The 15,055-nt window shown below is 33.3% G+C and overlaps 1 protein-coding gene across 2 annotated transcripts; it reads right to left on the bottom strand.

Moving 5' to 3' along the window:
* Positions 1–1,031: 1,031 nt before the first annotated feature.
* Positions 1,032–6,094, bottom strand: LOC141718953 (origin of replication complex subunit 4). 2 transcript variants are annotated; one of them, XM_074521335.1, is made up of 16 exons: positions 5,953–6,094; positions 5,365–5,455; positions 5,210–5,266; positions 4,728–4,775; positions 4,459–4,509; positions 4,325–4,368; positions 4,112–4,175; positions 3,827–3,913; positions 3,506–3,597; positions 3,328–3,409; positions 2,774–2,859; positions 2,555–2,664; positions 2,150–2,242; positions 1,995–2,059; positions 1,758–1,901; positions 1,032–1,443 (listed from the first exon to the last, which is right to left on the bottom strand). In XM_074521335.1, the coding sequence occupies exons 1-16, from the start codon at positions 6,060–6,062 to the stop codon at positions 1,411–1,413; spliced, it is 1,257 nt and encodes a 418-aa protein (XP_074377436.1). In that variant the 5' UTR covers positions 6,063–6,094; the 3' UTR covers positions 1,032–1,410. The 2 variants fall into 2 exon arrangements, with proteins under 2 accessions (XP_074377436.1, XP_074377440.1); XM_074521339.1 differs by having other exon boundaries at positions 2,780–2,859.
* Positions 6,095–15,055: the final 8,961 nt, after the last annotated feature.

The raw sequence follows: 15,055 nt of genomic DNA, 5'->3' as shown, positions 1-15,055 counted from the left end.
TGTTGTTAATATGGGTTATAGTGAACAAGATACAGTTGCAGACTCATCTAGTGAGTCCAAGTGAGTCACGACTCGTATGTTCTCACAATTTTGGTGTCGCTTTCTGGACCAAAGATACGCCTTTATATGCAGCGTATTAGGCTAGTAATAGTGGTGTGTCTGTGGCGTATTCAAACAATACGCTTTGCACTGTGTCGTATTTAATCAATACGCCTTCTTGGAGGGCGTATTTGACTGCGCGCCTTCGCATATGTCGCAAATTGTGGGCATATAGGGCGGTAATACCGGTAAATGAGTATTTCAGACTTGGTAATCCCAAAAATGGGTATTTAAGTATTTCACCCTAGATATTAACCAAGACCAGCACGGACCGTAGGCTAGTTATTAATAAATTTCAACGATATCTCCGAATAAATTACACATTATAGTATCTCGTCAAAATAACAAGATTTATTATATGAAAATATTTGTTGGCAAACTTACTGGTATAACGATCTTATTGAAATTCACAAACATCACGAACCTAACACATTTCTTGATATCTATATTTAAATTATGGTTATTTTTAATAATGGCACGTACATATTTCCAATAATTATCAATTGGTTGATAATTATTTCAGAAACTGAAACTATAATTTATCAGATTAATTATATATTTGTGACTCAAAATCATTCAATTACTATAACATAGGGTAGATTTGACTAACATATTTTTCTCTTTAGAATAACATTTTAAAAGTATTTTTCTTTGACAATACTAAAAGTAAATATATGATATTGTGTTCCGCAAACATTTTTTAATAAAAGAGAAGGAAATAAAAAAAAATTGTTCTTTAACCCTGATTCTAAATTCTTTGTTTTTATTTTTGTATGAAATGATTAATTTATTATATCATTCATTTTTAAATAATCAAATATGATAGAGTAGTTAATGGTTTATTTCTTGTTATCTCAGATTCAATTCTCAATCATCCCCGTTAAAACAACATATATTCATATACACAATTGTAACACATATAAGCATAATTAATTAGTAAAAATAAATCAATTTAAGGTAAATTAAAATTGTATACAAGATGTACTGATGATCACTAGCTACAGGCAGCACAGAGCAAACTTACCATCCTCCTTTTCTGCATCAATACTATAGTCTACATTACAACTTGTAAACCAGGCGCTGCACTAATATGTAATATAGTACTTTTATGGTGAATAAGATGCTCATTACTAATGAAAAGCCCGTTGAATTCATCAGATCCTTCAAATTTGATTTGCACATGATTGAAATACAACTGAGTCCTTTCAGAGATTTTTTTTCTTGAAAGTACACGAGGAAAATGTGAGCTGTTGAATCCTCTGGCTAATAAGATAATCTTCTAACATCGAAATAAGTCACCCTCCTTAATTTTCACCCTCGGTCAATAATTTTCTGGAGGATTGCCTGCAGAAGAGAGCAGAAAGTTAGGCCTCTGCAAACACCACAAGTATTTGTCGAAACAAACTTTTATTTTTGATTGTACCAACTTTTACTCGATGCTTAGAAGTTTACTTATGAACTGTAATATAACAATCAGCACATTTAAAGCATGCATCCTTATTTATTTTATATTGACTGAAACTCAGCAATTCAAACAATTATCCATTTATTTGCAAGTGATTTTAGATATATCCACTGTAACAACAGTAGAATGCAACCTAGAAATTTTAAAAGAATCTTAGAATAGATATATCCCTATAGTCTTTTTGGCTACTTACCGGACAGCAACGGTTCGACTTCAAACCAAGATGTAACTCAGGGGCTGAAACTAGTAGCTTGACTGGATGAAATTCAAGGGACTGAGTGTGTCCCCTACTGTCCACGAGAGAAATTAATTCACGCTGTAAAAGGTGCTCAAAGGCCTGCAAAGATAAGAATTGCACATTATAAAATCATTGAGAAAATACCAGGAATGATGCATTTTATGGACAGATACAAGACTGCACGTCACGCACCCGTAAGCAAACATTGCGAGCATAATAGTCGCATGTCTTAAACGAATCTCGTATGCTACTGTATTCTGACATATGTGAAATGCAATTCAAGTCAGTCAAAGTTAACATTAGACAATTAAGGAAATTATATTAACACAGAGATGCCTGAGGCAGACCTTTCATCATGGTATTGAAGTTGTAGGATTCTTGCTCTCTGAATTCCAACCTCATCATGCAAACCAGAATATAGAGTTCAAGAATAGAGCAATCTGCTTTTATGAGATTAGTGTCAGTTTGCTTATATTTTTTAAATTACACAGAGATAAAATAAGAAAAAAGAAAAGAAGGATAAAAAGTAGTTGTGTTTATTCCGATTAGTTGATTCGTCTTGCAAGAGTTTCCTATGGCTGAAACATGAAGTAATGAAACATGAGGTACGGGCACTAAGAGAATAGAGTTTTTTACTAAGGCCGCCAACAGGTATCTTAGTCTTGGGAACATTCACAAATGGCATCGCAAAAGTATTTTGGTCTGTGATTAGAATTGCTCTACGTCCAAAGCAAAATTTTCAAAACTTGTACCTTTCAGGCACTCTAGCTTTGGCTGCCTTTGCACACCTGTAAGTGCAGCTTTAAAGTTCTCCAAAGTCAAGAAACCCAAGTTCATATCCATATGACAAACAGCAATAAACCTGGTGTATGCATAAACCCAAGTAAGCTTTGGTATATATAAAAAAAATAAGAGCAGTGCCATATATCCACAGCACTATTTACCCTCAAACAGTAAATTGAAAAACTTACAGAAACCTAATCAAATGATTGAAGGTGGAATCTGAAGTTGACAATGTATCGATAATATCTTTGCATCTTCCATCTTCTAATAATTTCTGTAGCATGTCAAGGGCTTCATGCCATAAGAACAAAAACTTGAAATTGCGAATCCCGGTTAGTAGTTTAATTTTACCACTCTTTCACGGTGGAATTTTTTGAAAATTAGTTCAAATAGTTCTTTTTTTTCTCATTTACTCTAACATGAAGAACAGTTACATTTATAACTAATTGAGCATAATGAGACAGATTCGCTTCATTTTAATATATTAGGATCTCCCAAACTTCTTACAAGATACATTACAACGAATAATTCAAAATCGGTTCTATATCCGTGTTTTTGTTTTTGGGATGGAGGGGACGGGATAGAATATAGATAGAAACAGAATTATGCTCAAACACTGAAAGACACTGATTTATTAAGTTAAATCATCTTCATTTGAATCATAATTATTATTGTTTTTTCAAAAAATTAGTTCTTTCACTTAGATGATCTTATCTAAGCTGTATGGTAACGGGCAGGATACCAGAAGCCTTGCATTAAATTCAGTTGTGTAATCGTCAGAAATGCTTGAATCTGTAGGCAATAGCAACATGTGCTTTATCAACCTGCAAGGAGAACACAAAATAAGAACATCAGAAAGATTTGCATATTCAATCCTGAATGATAAAGTTTCTCTGCTTGGTTAGGAAGTGGGAACTTACCCTTGTAGATCTTCTGCTGAGGGAGGAAGGAACAACAATTTTCTGTGTGAAAATCGAGACCGTACTCTTTTCTCCAGGAGTTGATCAGCATCCTGTATTTCATTTATGTATATCAGGATTCTGTAGAATTTCATCCTACAATTAGGTTAACATTCAAGAACATACACACAACAAACCATTCAGCCAAAAGATTAAACACTATTACTAAACAAACTTATCAAGTGTTTCCATCACCCAATACATGGGTTGACGTTGTAAGAAAACTCTAAGTATCAGAATTATTGTGTACCACAAACTTCCATCAAAGTTCAATTAACATACCAAGCGACAACTAATGCCGACGACCACAGCTTGTGATGACACAGACTGCATTGCATCTAGCAAGCTATAAAGTAATCGTTGTTTTCCCTGAAAAGTTTAATGTTGACAAAAAGCAAAATTTTTGTCGCAAGAAAAAAATTAATACATCGTAAAACATTGCTATAATTTCTACTAGTACCTCCCTTTGACATAAATAATGATTTATGTCAATTCAAAGAAACAAATATGTGTATAAAAATGCATACATTAGGTGTTGTGGTGTAAAATGGTGAGGCACCATGTTACCTGTGCAAAGAGGTCGAACTCGTCCAGTACAAAAATGACTGTTTTATGTGCTAATCCACACTCTCTGCAGACAATATAACAAAATACATAAATAATCCACACTCCCTGCAGACAATATATCTAAGTACATATAAACAATTACAATTTGATAAGTTTGGTAAATCACTGCAGTTGTGATATCAAAAAAGTCGAATTGTCGAACACTATACTTACCGCAATATGTCTATCATGAATTGGTTATTATCATCAAATGATGCCTGAAAAGTAATTCCGAACCATACAAACAACTCAATTCAAAATAACTCAAGTAAAGTTCCTCGTCATCAATTTGAGAGTATGCATCTTACCACTTTGGAGAACGATAACTGATGCTCCGCACATAATTGTCTAGCAATTTCCTGCATACTTAACAATGTTATTTCTAAGATAAAGGCAGGGGAAAAAAACTAAGTGGTCCTAAATATATAAGGTTATTTCTAAGATAAAAGGTACAGGAAAAAAACTCAGTGGTACTACTTTTTTTTTTACATAAATCAAATTCTGAAAGTGAAAGCAGTAACCAAAAAGGCGAATGACAGGTATCAGGAATTCATTATAAGGAACTAGGAAGTCAAACCTTAAGCGCACATTTGTCATCACTATGCAAAAGACCATTCAGTTTAATCTGAAAACAAAAGAATCTAGTCACAAAAACAAACAGACATACAGTAGTTGCATAATTATCAAATACAGACAACTAAAAGCAAAGTGATATATCACACATGTGCTTCGAAGTATTCACAAGTGATTCCTCTGTAAGAGTCATACATGCTTGTACTAATGCAATCAAATTTCCATGGAAAAAACCCCTTGTTAAGCTAGTCTAATGCACAATTCAACATTGCTTGCATACTTGGCTAGCCCATTTGAAATCAACAAATAATCCACAAAAACAGATACAGCCACCAACGAAATTTCTTGCGCATATACCAACTATAATTCTAATGCTATATATTACTGATTTCCCAATCTACATTACAGGGTTCCAAATTTATAAAATGAGGGACATCGTTGAATTTGGCAAGGGTGGTAATGACAAGTTGTACACATTACACATACCGTTGTGATCATATCAGGATATTCCTTGAGCAAATCATCAAGAACAAGCTCCAACACCTAAACCCATTGCCCAAACAAAAACAAAAAATCAAAAAGTCAAGAACATAATTTTAAAAAAAATAAAGAATGAAAATGGTATGAAATTGAAGACTTACAGCAGCTTTGCCGCAACCACGGGGACCAAGAAGCAAGACAGAATTGTTACAAGCCTCAGTTACAGAACTTGATATAATAAACTTCAACTTGCTAAAAGACACAAAACCCATCAAAAATAATCAATTAAATGGCATAAAGATACAAACTTTAATGAAATATAAGAGGAAAAATGACCTGCAATAGACTTCAACTTGCTAAAAACACAAAACCCATCAAATATAATCAATTAAATAGCATAAAGATGCAAACTTTAATAAAATTAAATATAAAAAATGATCTGTATTCTGTAATAAACTTCAATTTGCTAAAAACACACAAAACCCATAAACTATAATGAACTAAATGGCATAAAGCAGCAAATTTTAATGAAATTAAGATGAAAAATGACCTTCAATTTGCTAAAAGACACGAAACCCATCAAATATAATGAACTAAATGGCATAAAGATGCAAACTTTAATCAAATTGAAGATGAAAAATGACCTTTAATTAACTTCAGTTTGCTAAAAACACAAAAAACCCATCAAATATAATGAACTAATTGGCATAAAGATACAAACTTTAATGAAATTAAAGATGAAAAATGACCTGTAATTAGTGTCTGGAGAGTTTGAGAAGTGAGTGAATATGAAATTAGGGTTACTAAGTCTGGTTCTGTGGAGAATTAGGGCTTTTTCTGCTGGATTATCACTACCCATTTGATTGATTTACACTTTGCTCTTCTCACAAATTAAACCTCTATTTTCTGTCCTTTTTTAATGTATAATATACACACACATTAAATCAACACAGCATCAGATTTGGCGGGAAAATAAAATCAGATTTAATTTTTTTTGAAAAATGAAAAAAATAACCAATTTTTAAAAAAATAATGTAAGTTGTTTTTTTATTATTTCGAGATTGCATTTTATTACATCTAGACTAGATGCATAATTATATTTTTAAAAGTTTAAAATTTTGGAAAATGTATTTTTTTTCTAAAAATCGATCATCATTATTGTGTTTTCTATTATTTTCTTCAATTCTCCTCACCCATGAACTCATTCAAAAAAAAAAAACACCGTCACGAACTTTTGCAGGGGTTATTCACGCAATTGCAAACTTTCCCGTGATAATCTAAACTCTTACTTTTTTGGTTGTTGAGCAATGTACACTTGCAAACTCTTACGAGGATGACAAAGGTTACTGGAGTACATACAAAGTAATTTCAAGTACTCGTAAATAAGTTTTCTATTTTAATAATAATAATTATTACAATATTTTTGTTAGGTGTAAAATGCAACACGGATGAGTAAATGTGTTTTCTTGATTTTTGATTGACTCCGAGAGTTTTTGAGTTTTATGGAACTAAACGGCTAGATCAAATTGTAAAGATAAAATACTAATATAAACACTCAAGTAATTTTTATCAAAAACGCACTTGATTGATATTAAATCAAATTTGTCTTTACAAATTTGTGTTCTTGCTCGGCTACTTCTTTTGAGAAAATTACAAGATTTTTCTATATATGTTTGTTAAATCTAAACAAAGGACATGTAATATGTTTTATACATCAACATGCACGGTTTACATAACTTGCATTAAAATAGACTAACACATTTTCTAAAACTTATTTGTCTATTTCTATTTCTAATGTAGCATATATGTGCAGAATCTACTAGGTCTGTGACCCTCCTTTGTCCGGTTCATCTTGAACCTTGATCTTCAAACTGCATTTCTAGGCTTTCCAATCCAATGATAGAATTGTCTGTTGACCGATAATCTTAGATCTTCAAGTTGCATGTATTATGAATTATGAAGTTGTTAGTTGAGATCTCGTTTGTTATGTAGAGATGTCACATATCGATAAGTAAAATAACTTATCGATATCTCAAGTTCTCTTAGGCTTTTGACTTGTAGAGGTCTCCAGTTATCTACAAGTAGAATAACTTATCGATATATCCACGTCTTTATATAAGTTTTTGATTTTTCGATATCTCCAGTTCTCCACATGAGGATTTGTCTTGTCGATATCTCTAGTTCTCTACATGAGGAATTGACTTGTCGATGTCTTCAGTTCTTTACATGGGTTTTTTGACTTGTCGATATCTTCAGTTCTATACATCCAGATTGACTTGTCGATATCTCTTGGGACTTCTCTACAAGTCATTTTAGACTTCTCGACATACTTCTCTATATTTCTTGATATGTGACTTGTCGATATCCGACTTAGAACATTTTTCCTAGAACAACATTATTCAACGCCAAACTTCTATACTTCTCTTTGAGGCATGATCAGGATTGATCTTCTTCCAGAGTTTATTTCCTTAGCTTGATGGTTGTTCATAGAAAAATCCTTCAGTCTAATTTACTTAGCATTTTTACAGACTCAAGAAATACAATTATATAATACAATTGAATTATCATACAACTTATTCTTAGGGTGGTCAAGATGACTTGGTATTGTTATGTACAGGCATATCTTGCACAACAATTTTGTATTACATCAATAAAATTATTTTATTTTATTTTTTATGAGAACACGTGTTAAACTAAAATCTTATCAAAACACATAATTATTAGTATAACATATACACAAAGGTTAGTGACGATCATTAACCATGTTTCTTGTAGTGTCACCTGATAACCTATACATATATATTGACTACTTATTTAGTAGTTTTTTACTATAATTCTGAACTTGGATTGTTTAATTGTTGTTGATACACTTTTTTGATCAATTCTATATAAATACACCTTTAAACTAGTTAAAAACTTCTACTTTTTTGGTTTTCTACGAGTAAGTGTAGTTATAATTAGTTCGCGCCAAGTGTTGCACCTGTAGTTTTGGAAGGTTTCACATTTTCCGATATTATTAATGTCATAGTGAACTTTCAGGAAGTAACAAACGCCGATATTGGTTGTGGAAAGTATTTGTGGACACTCTATGGATTACAACGAGACTCTACAATCTTTGTTAGAAATGTATAAACGACCTACACACTTTTTATCTGTTTAGCTTGGGTTGATTTTCCGGTTTCCTAGTGCATTTGCTTATTGTAGCCCGAATTTATAATTTCTGTCTCTCGTAATCCTTGTATTAATTGCTTTTAGTTTCTTATATGTATGTTTATGTTGCCTGGGTCAACCTGAACCATTCTTTCTGGATACGTTTAAATCTTCCGATCCTGTTGCCATAGTCAAAAATAGGGCCAATGATTTGGTCCTCGACAGACCAATTGAACATGATTTTCTTCTGTTTTATCCTGCCACTAGAGCCATGGTTTCGTCAAATGGAAGGCTTTTTTGGGGATGATCAAACTATAGTATCTTTATCTGAGTCTTGCGGCTTGAATAATATCACCATGGATTACCTTAGAGATCCGAGTATAAAAGGCACGCCAGAGATACGGGAGCACATGTACTTATTGAGGCTTACAAAGAGTGCACGATTTATTGAGAAACCACACGAGGACAAGTACATGCCAAGGTTGTTTCCGAAGACAAAGACCAAGACGTGGAACCACACAAGGGTAATTACATGCAAAGGTTGTGTCTCAAAGACAAAGACGAAGATGAGAAGCCAAAGCCAACAATCTCAATTGTAAAGAGGCCAAAAACCATTCATCAGCTGCTACCATTGATTGATTTGGGAGGCCTAGATATTAGTGGCTTATGTGAATTTTTTAACTTGAAAAATAAAATTATACCTCCTTCTAGTTTCAAGTTTGTCGTGTATATCAAGACCACTGCCCATGTCATTCTTTTAGCTCATGATCTTTAATCATCCGTTCTTATTAAATAGTAGCAAGTCTGAATATCACATTGTTCGTATTTGTTGGGACATGTAGTCCTACCATTTTCTCAGAACACTGAGAAAATCATTTTCTGAAATTTCAATTGTAGCTGTTACTGACCTCGACCCTCATCACCTCTACCTGTTGACCTTCCTTGACACTCCTCTCAACCACGTACTTATCTACTATAGATAGGATCTCAACGAGGATTTTGATGAGGACGATGAATCTAAATTTCTGAACATCGAATGACTTGGGTTGTGTCCTAATGACAGCGAGGACCTCCAATTTGATAATAATGCTTGTCATGCTCCTTATCCTGGTTTTGACGAGGTCATTCGCATGCTCAGGGTGAATCCGTATTTCCATAGGAAGGAAGATTGGTTAACAACACTGAATTGGCCTGACCTATATGGTAAGTCTTTGTCGTATAATTTAGGAGGTGATTTCATTTCTCAGAAGTTATCTGGAAAAAACTGGGTTTAAACATGTGTCGGGACTTTTGTGTATAGTACGCTATAGATGGCCAGATGCAATACTCTCCTATTGTTATATTAGACTCTTAAAATGTTGCACTAGCCCTATTGCAACGCTTTTTGACCATTGCACCTGCGCGACGGAGACATCGTAAATTGGTCCGCGGGCATCGTGAGAGTGTATTTGCTAGCTAAGGCAGCACTTTTGGTTTCAAATGTAACAGTAAGTGAAGTATTGCATTAAGGCCCAAAAGCAGCACTAACTGGATAAAATGCAACACTAAACTGCGTTACGTCAGCTTCCGGATAACCTGAATGAAATGGGTTAAATTGTGGGGACCAAAACTGCCATGTCAGCAATGCCACGTCAGTAGTGCCACACCAGCAATGACACATCAATAATGGGCCCCACTATATGGGCCCAATGCTAACATGTCGTTGCAGACGTGGCACTGTGGGTCCCATGCAAATGGGCCCACTGCTGACGTGGCACTGTAAGAACACCTATCTAATGCAACACAAATCTGCAGTCGAATGTAACAGTTTTTTCTCTAGTGCAAGACTGCATTTTTCTTTACTGCAATAATTTTTAGCATCAAATGTAACAATCTGATGCTTTATTGCAATACTTTATAATAATCAAGTGTAACTGTTTTGCCTTATATTGTAACAATATATATTATTTAAAAGTAACAAAAACATTCAATGTTGAAAAACTAATACTATAAGCAAATGCAATAGTTGTGAATTTTTTTTGCAATATAGTGTTTGTAAATATGTAATTCCTATTAATTTCAACTATTACAAAATTAATTTAAAATCCAACCATCAATTTAAAACATCAACACAACCAACCACCACTTCACCAATAATAGTCACTACTTCACCAATAATAGGTGACCCCAACAATACACCACCACTACACCGGTTCACTACATCATCAAATCATAAAAATTCAATACAAATATCAAACTACATTACCAATCAGGTTTACATACAACACAAGTTTACGTACTACACAATTTTAAGTGTCGAATTACCAAAAGAAACTACACAATAGCAACTATTCTAGATATTACGAGTTATATGAAAAAAGAGCTAAGAAGTAGCCCCGCCGGTCAATAGAGTGACATTTTCATCATCCTCACTTGAATACTAATGGGGGTATGGGACAAAAAATAAATCCACTCGGCAGGTTTTGGTTTATTAAAGAATCAAGGGTAGGACAATGATCACTGATATCTATATTTAATCCTGGATTAGCTTCCCCTATTTTTTTCAGCAACATTGCATTGTTCTTAGTCATCTTTGCATCAAATTCAGCCTGAAGTTCTCGTCTTATCTTTACAGTGAGATTAGCCAGTTCGATCATCCTGATGTGGCACTGCCACATCAGCAGTTTGTGGGTCCATCGTGACTGCAACATCAGCAATTATGATCCCTTATGTCATGTTCGCAGTGCCACGTCAGCATGTGAACCCCCACATGTTGGTGTGGCACTGCCAAATCGACAAAACCCATGCAACGTCAGCACTTTGTCTCAATAATTTAGAAAATACAACATTGCTTTAGTGTTGCAAGATGAAACATTATAATTAAATTGCAACACAAGTTTTTTAAGACAATGTAACATTAATTTCATATTTTTGCAGTTACGCAAAAACTATGTATCTATAATAACAGAAAATAGATGTTACATTAGTAAAGTATTGCATCTGGCCATCTATGCCGTAATGGAAGCTACATTTGGACTTGTTGATTGTGTGTAATGCTTTTGTCAAGCTCTATTCACTTAATTTTAGACTTTTAGTGAATTATGAGCAAATGCTTTGATTCTCTATGCAAATTTTTGACCAGATTATCAGAGTTTGTTGATAAAATATTAAAAAATCTTTATATTGTATGTTATATTTCGTATGCATTCTCTTTCTATCATTGTGAATATGAAGTATATGTATGACTTGAAAAAGGGTTGAGATATGTTTGTATTTCTAATTTATACTTTTTAGTTCCAGGTTATTGTTAACCAAATGGTACACAATTTGTCTAGGTTCGGTTTAAAATTTTTGACATAAAAATACGAAAGTATACGGAACGAATATACACGTACACGACCCATTATCAAGTCTATTTGCATATTTGCAGTATAAAGAGAAAACTGGTGATGGGGTCTAAAAATTACAATTAATCATCCTATAATCAATCAAATTATGCAAGTATATTTTAATCTATAAAATTAATTGTTTTTTTGAAAAAAACTGGATTATAATGTATATTTATGTAAACAAAAAATTATTATCTAAGCTTCGTTTTTATTTCCAGAGCATAAGAATGTGAAAATACCAAATTACCATCATATTGATTTTTTTAGTATTGTTGATTGTGTATGCATGAAAGACAGCATTGTCTTTTTACTCAAATTTTTTGCTCTTGGAAGTAAAAAATGAGCTCAGAATCTTTTATATTATGAAGGAAAAAGCCATGAATAAAATATCGTTTTAGCTGAGTCTCTCCATCCCTCCCTTCCTCCCTCTCTCCCCATCTGTCTCTCTATACACTATTTCTGAATTTTAGAGTTTAAGTTTCTCTTGTACGTATTTTGATTTCATGTAGGTACGTGTACATATAAGTGTATGGCCAAGCGTTGCAACTGTAATTCTGGATGAGTTCAAATCATTCAATATTAAAGTTATCGTGGATAGGCTCTTCTAGGAAGCAACAAATGTCAACCTTGGTTATCGTGATTATGGAAAAGTGTTGTCTCCGGATGGACTTGTTATGGATTACGATGAGACTCTACAATCTTTGTTAGACTTGGGATATGGAGAATGGTTTACCTTCATGTCTTACATCCCGGTCAAGAATAAAAAATCTCCACAAGTACTTAAATTGGTCTTCGACTGGTTGGCAATTTGTGTGCGTGTAAGATTGAGAGATGAAGCACGTATGGAAAATATTGGCAATAACCCCGTTTCGATCCTAAAAAGGCCAAAATCCATTCAGTTTGCTCAATTGTCAGGACTAAGAATTCATGACCAATATCAATTGTTTGACTCCAACAATAATTATATACCTGATTCAAGTATTAGGAATGATGTCTTTGTCATTCTTTTGGCCACCAGTAACAATATTTGAAAGGATCTCATCTCATTTAATGATAACTCCTTTATTTCTCAGAACACTTAGGGCATCATACCCAGACATTCTCACTGTTGTTGTCACTGACTTAGACCCTCATCACCTCGACTTGCTGACCTTCCTTGACATCCCTCTCGAAAACTTACCATTTTGCTACGGGTGGGATCTCAGCAGTGAGTCTAGTGATGAGAATAATATTGATCATATGAATATCAAGTGGCTTGATGTCTTGATCTGAGGTCTTGTGACTCAAAGTCTCGCCTTTCTTCTGATGGTGCTAGTTGTTATCGTTCTGGCTTTCACAAGGTCATTCACATGCTCAGGGTGAATCCCATTTTTGTGGTAAGAAAAAAATGGTTAGTAGCACTGGATTGGCTCGATGTGTTTGGTGATTCCATGACATTCCACCCTCTGTCTCGGAGATGCTGATCCAGATTCTGCTGATTGTCACGTATTTTTAGGGATTTTTTCATTACCAAGAAATTATGGAGAAAAGATTGAGTTTAGATAACTTCCAGGGAAGTAATCCTTTTTTCTAATTAATATTTGCTTAATTTTAGACTTGTAGTGGATTATGTGCAAATACTTTAAATCTCTATGTTAATTTCTGACCAGATGGTCAAAGTATTTGTGTCTTTTTTTGTGCGCATTACTTGATTTATTAGGTAATTGTTCTTCTTATGGGTTTGCGTGTTTGTTTCAATCGAGTGCTAGAATAAGTTATTGTCACTACTAGAAATATGCCCTTAGACATCGGTTATAAACCGATTTCTTTTTTTTCAAACCGACGTCTTCGCATGTGTAGAGAAAAGTCTGGTTCTTTAACTAAAAGATTTCTACTCATAAAAGCCAATTTTATCGATCCATACTTAAAAAACTTAAAGATATCAATGCCAAATGGATTACAATCGACAAAAGCAAATACTTTTATAAGGCCCCGAATTTTTATTTTAAAAATTAACTAGAAATGAAAATTTTATTCTTAAGAAAAAAATTGGTCAAGTTTTTCCAAAAAAAATATAAGAAATTTGGATAAAATAGGATAATTAGATTTATTAAAGTTCTTCAAAAAATTTTGTGCTTTCATAATATAAAAATTATATAAAAAAATTTAATAAACAATTTCGGTTACCGTTGCACTTATAGAAAAAAGTTTTTCCAAACTCAAGTTGTACTTTTATTTACGAACAACTATGTCGTGAGAAAGACTAAATGTTGATGATTATTTCGTTACAAAATAATCTCATTCAGTGAATATATCAAAATGCATTTATGGTTTATGTTAGATATTGAGTACAACACAGGGGGTGAATGTGTTTTCTTGATTTTTAGTCTTTTTGAAGTTTGGATATTAGGTGAACAAAGCAGTTTCTAATTTGTAAAGATATTTTGTTCAACAGAAATAAAATCACAAGCACAATATTTCAATATTGTGTTCAACATAAATAAAATCACAAGCACAATATTTCAAAACTCATTTAATTTGTATTGGTTAAATTTGCCTTGCTACAAATTATGTGTTCTTAAAAATATAATAACTCAGCCTTTTCCTTGAGAGATTACAAGAAAATGTGAATCTGTTTGTTACTTCTAAACTAAGGACCAGTGCATGTTTTATACAATAGTAGCATGAGTTTACATGACTTGCACTAAAATGTACTAAACTACTTTCTAAAACAACCTTTTTCTCTTTCCATTTCTAGATTAGTATATCTTGTGCAGAATCTTGCATGTCTGTGACCATCCCTTATCTAGTTAATCTTGGACCTTGATCTTGTATTCACCCCAGCTACTTTGTACACTTTTTAATCTAGTTGATAGATCATTTGTTGAATGATAATCTTGAATCTTGAAATTGTTTGCATTCTACATTTGAGAAGCATATCGAGATTTCCAGTTTGTTCTATAGAGAAGTGACATCTCGATAAGTATAATGACTTATTGAGATCTCTAAGTTCTCTATAGGTATATTTGACTTGTCGAGGTCTCTTGATCTTTGCATGTAGAATGAATTGATGATATGTCTGAGATCTCTACATGTAGAATTGAACTAGAATCATATTACCACCATGCTGCTCGTAGAATAGAGTCTTGTCAATTGTTCCTCTAGTGAATCTATGTTTAAGCAAAAATTGTGACAATGTGTAATACCAAGCTCTAGGTGCTTGCTTTAATCCATAAAGAGCCTTAGTAGTTTGTAGACAAAATCTGAAAATTCTGGATCTCCAAAGCCATGCGGCTATTGCACATAAACTTCTTCTTCCAACTCACTATTAAGGAATGCACTCTTTACATCTATT

This window comes from Apium graveolens, chromosome 1 (genome assembly GCF_009905375.1).
Source record: "Apium graveolens cultivar Ventura chromosome 1, ASM990537v1, whole genome shotgun sequence".
Classification (NCBI taxonomy): Eukaryota; Viridiplantae; Streptophyta; class Magnoliopsida; order Apiales; family Apiaceae; genus Apium; species Apium graveolens.
The sequence above is the reverse complement of the archived record's forward strand: the minus strand, read 5'-3'. Positions and strand labels throughout refer to the sequence as shown.

Coding starts and splice junctions, on each gene's coding strand:
- LOC141718953 (XM_074521335.1), bottom strand. CDS start 6,062: ATGGGTAGTGATAATCCAGCAGAAAAAGCCCTAATTCTCCACAGAACC. Junction 4,510..4,727: donor ATGACAAATGTGCGCTTAAG/GTTTGACTTCCT, acceptor TTAAGTATGCAG/GAAATTGCTAGACAATTATG. Junction 3,598..3,826: donor TCGGCATTAGTTGTCGCTTG/GTATGTTAATTG, acceptor AATGAAATACAG/GATGCTGATCAACTCCTGGA.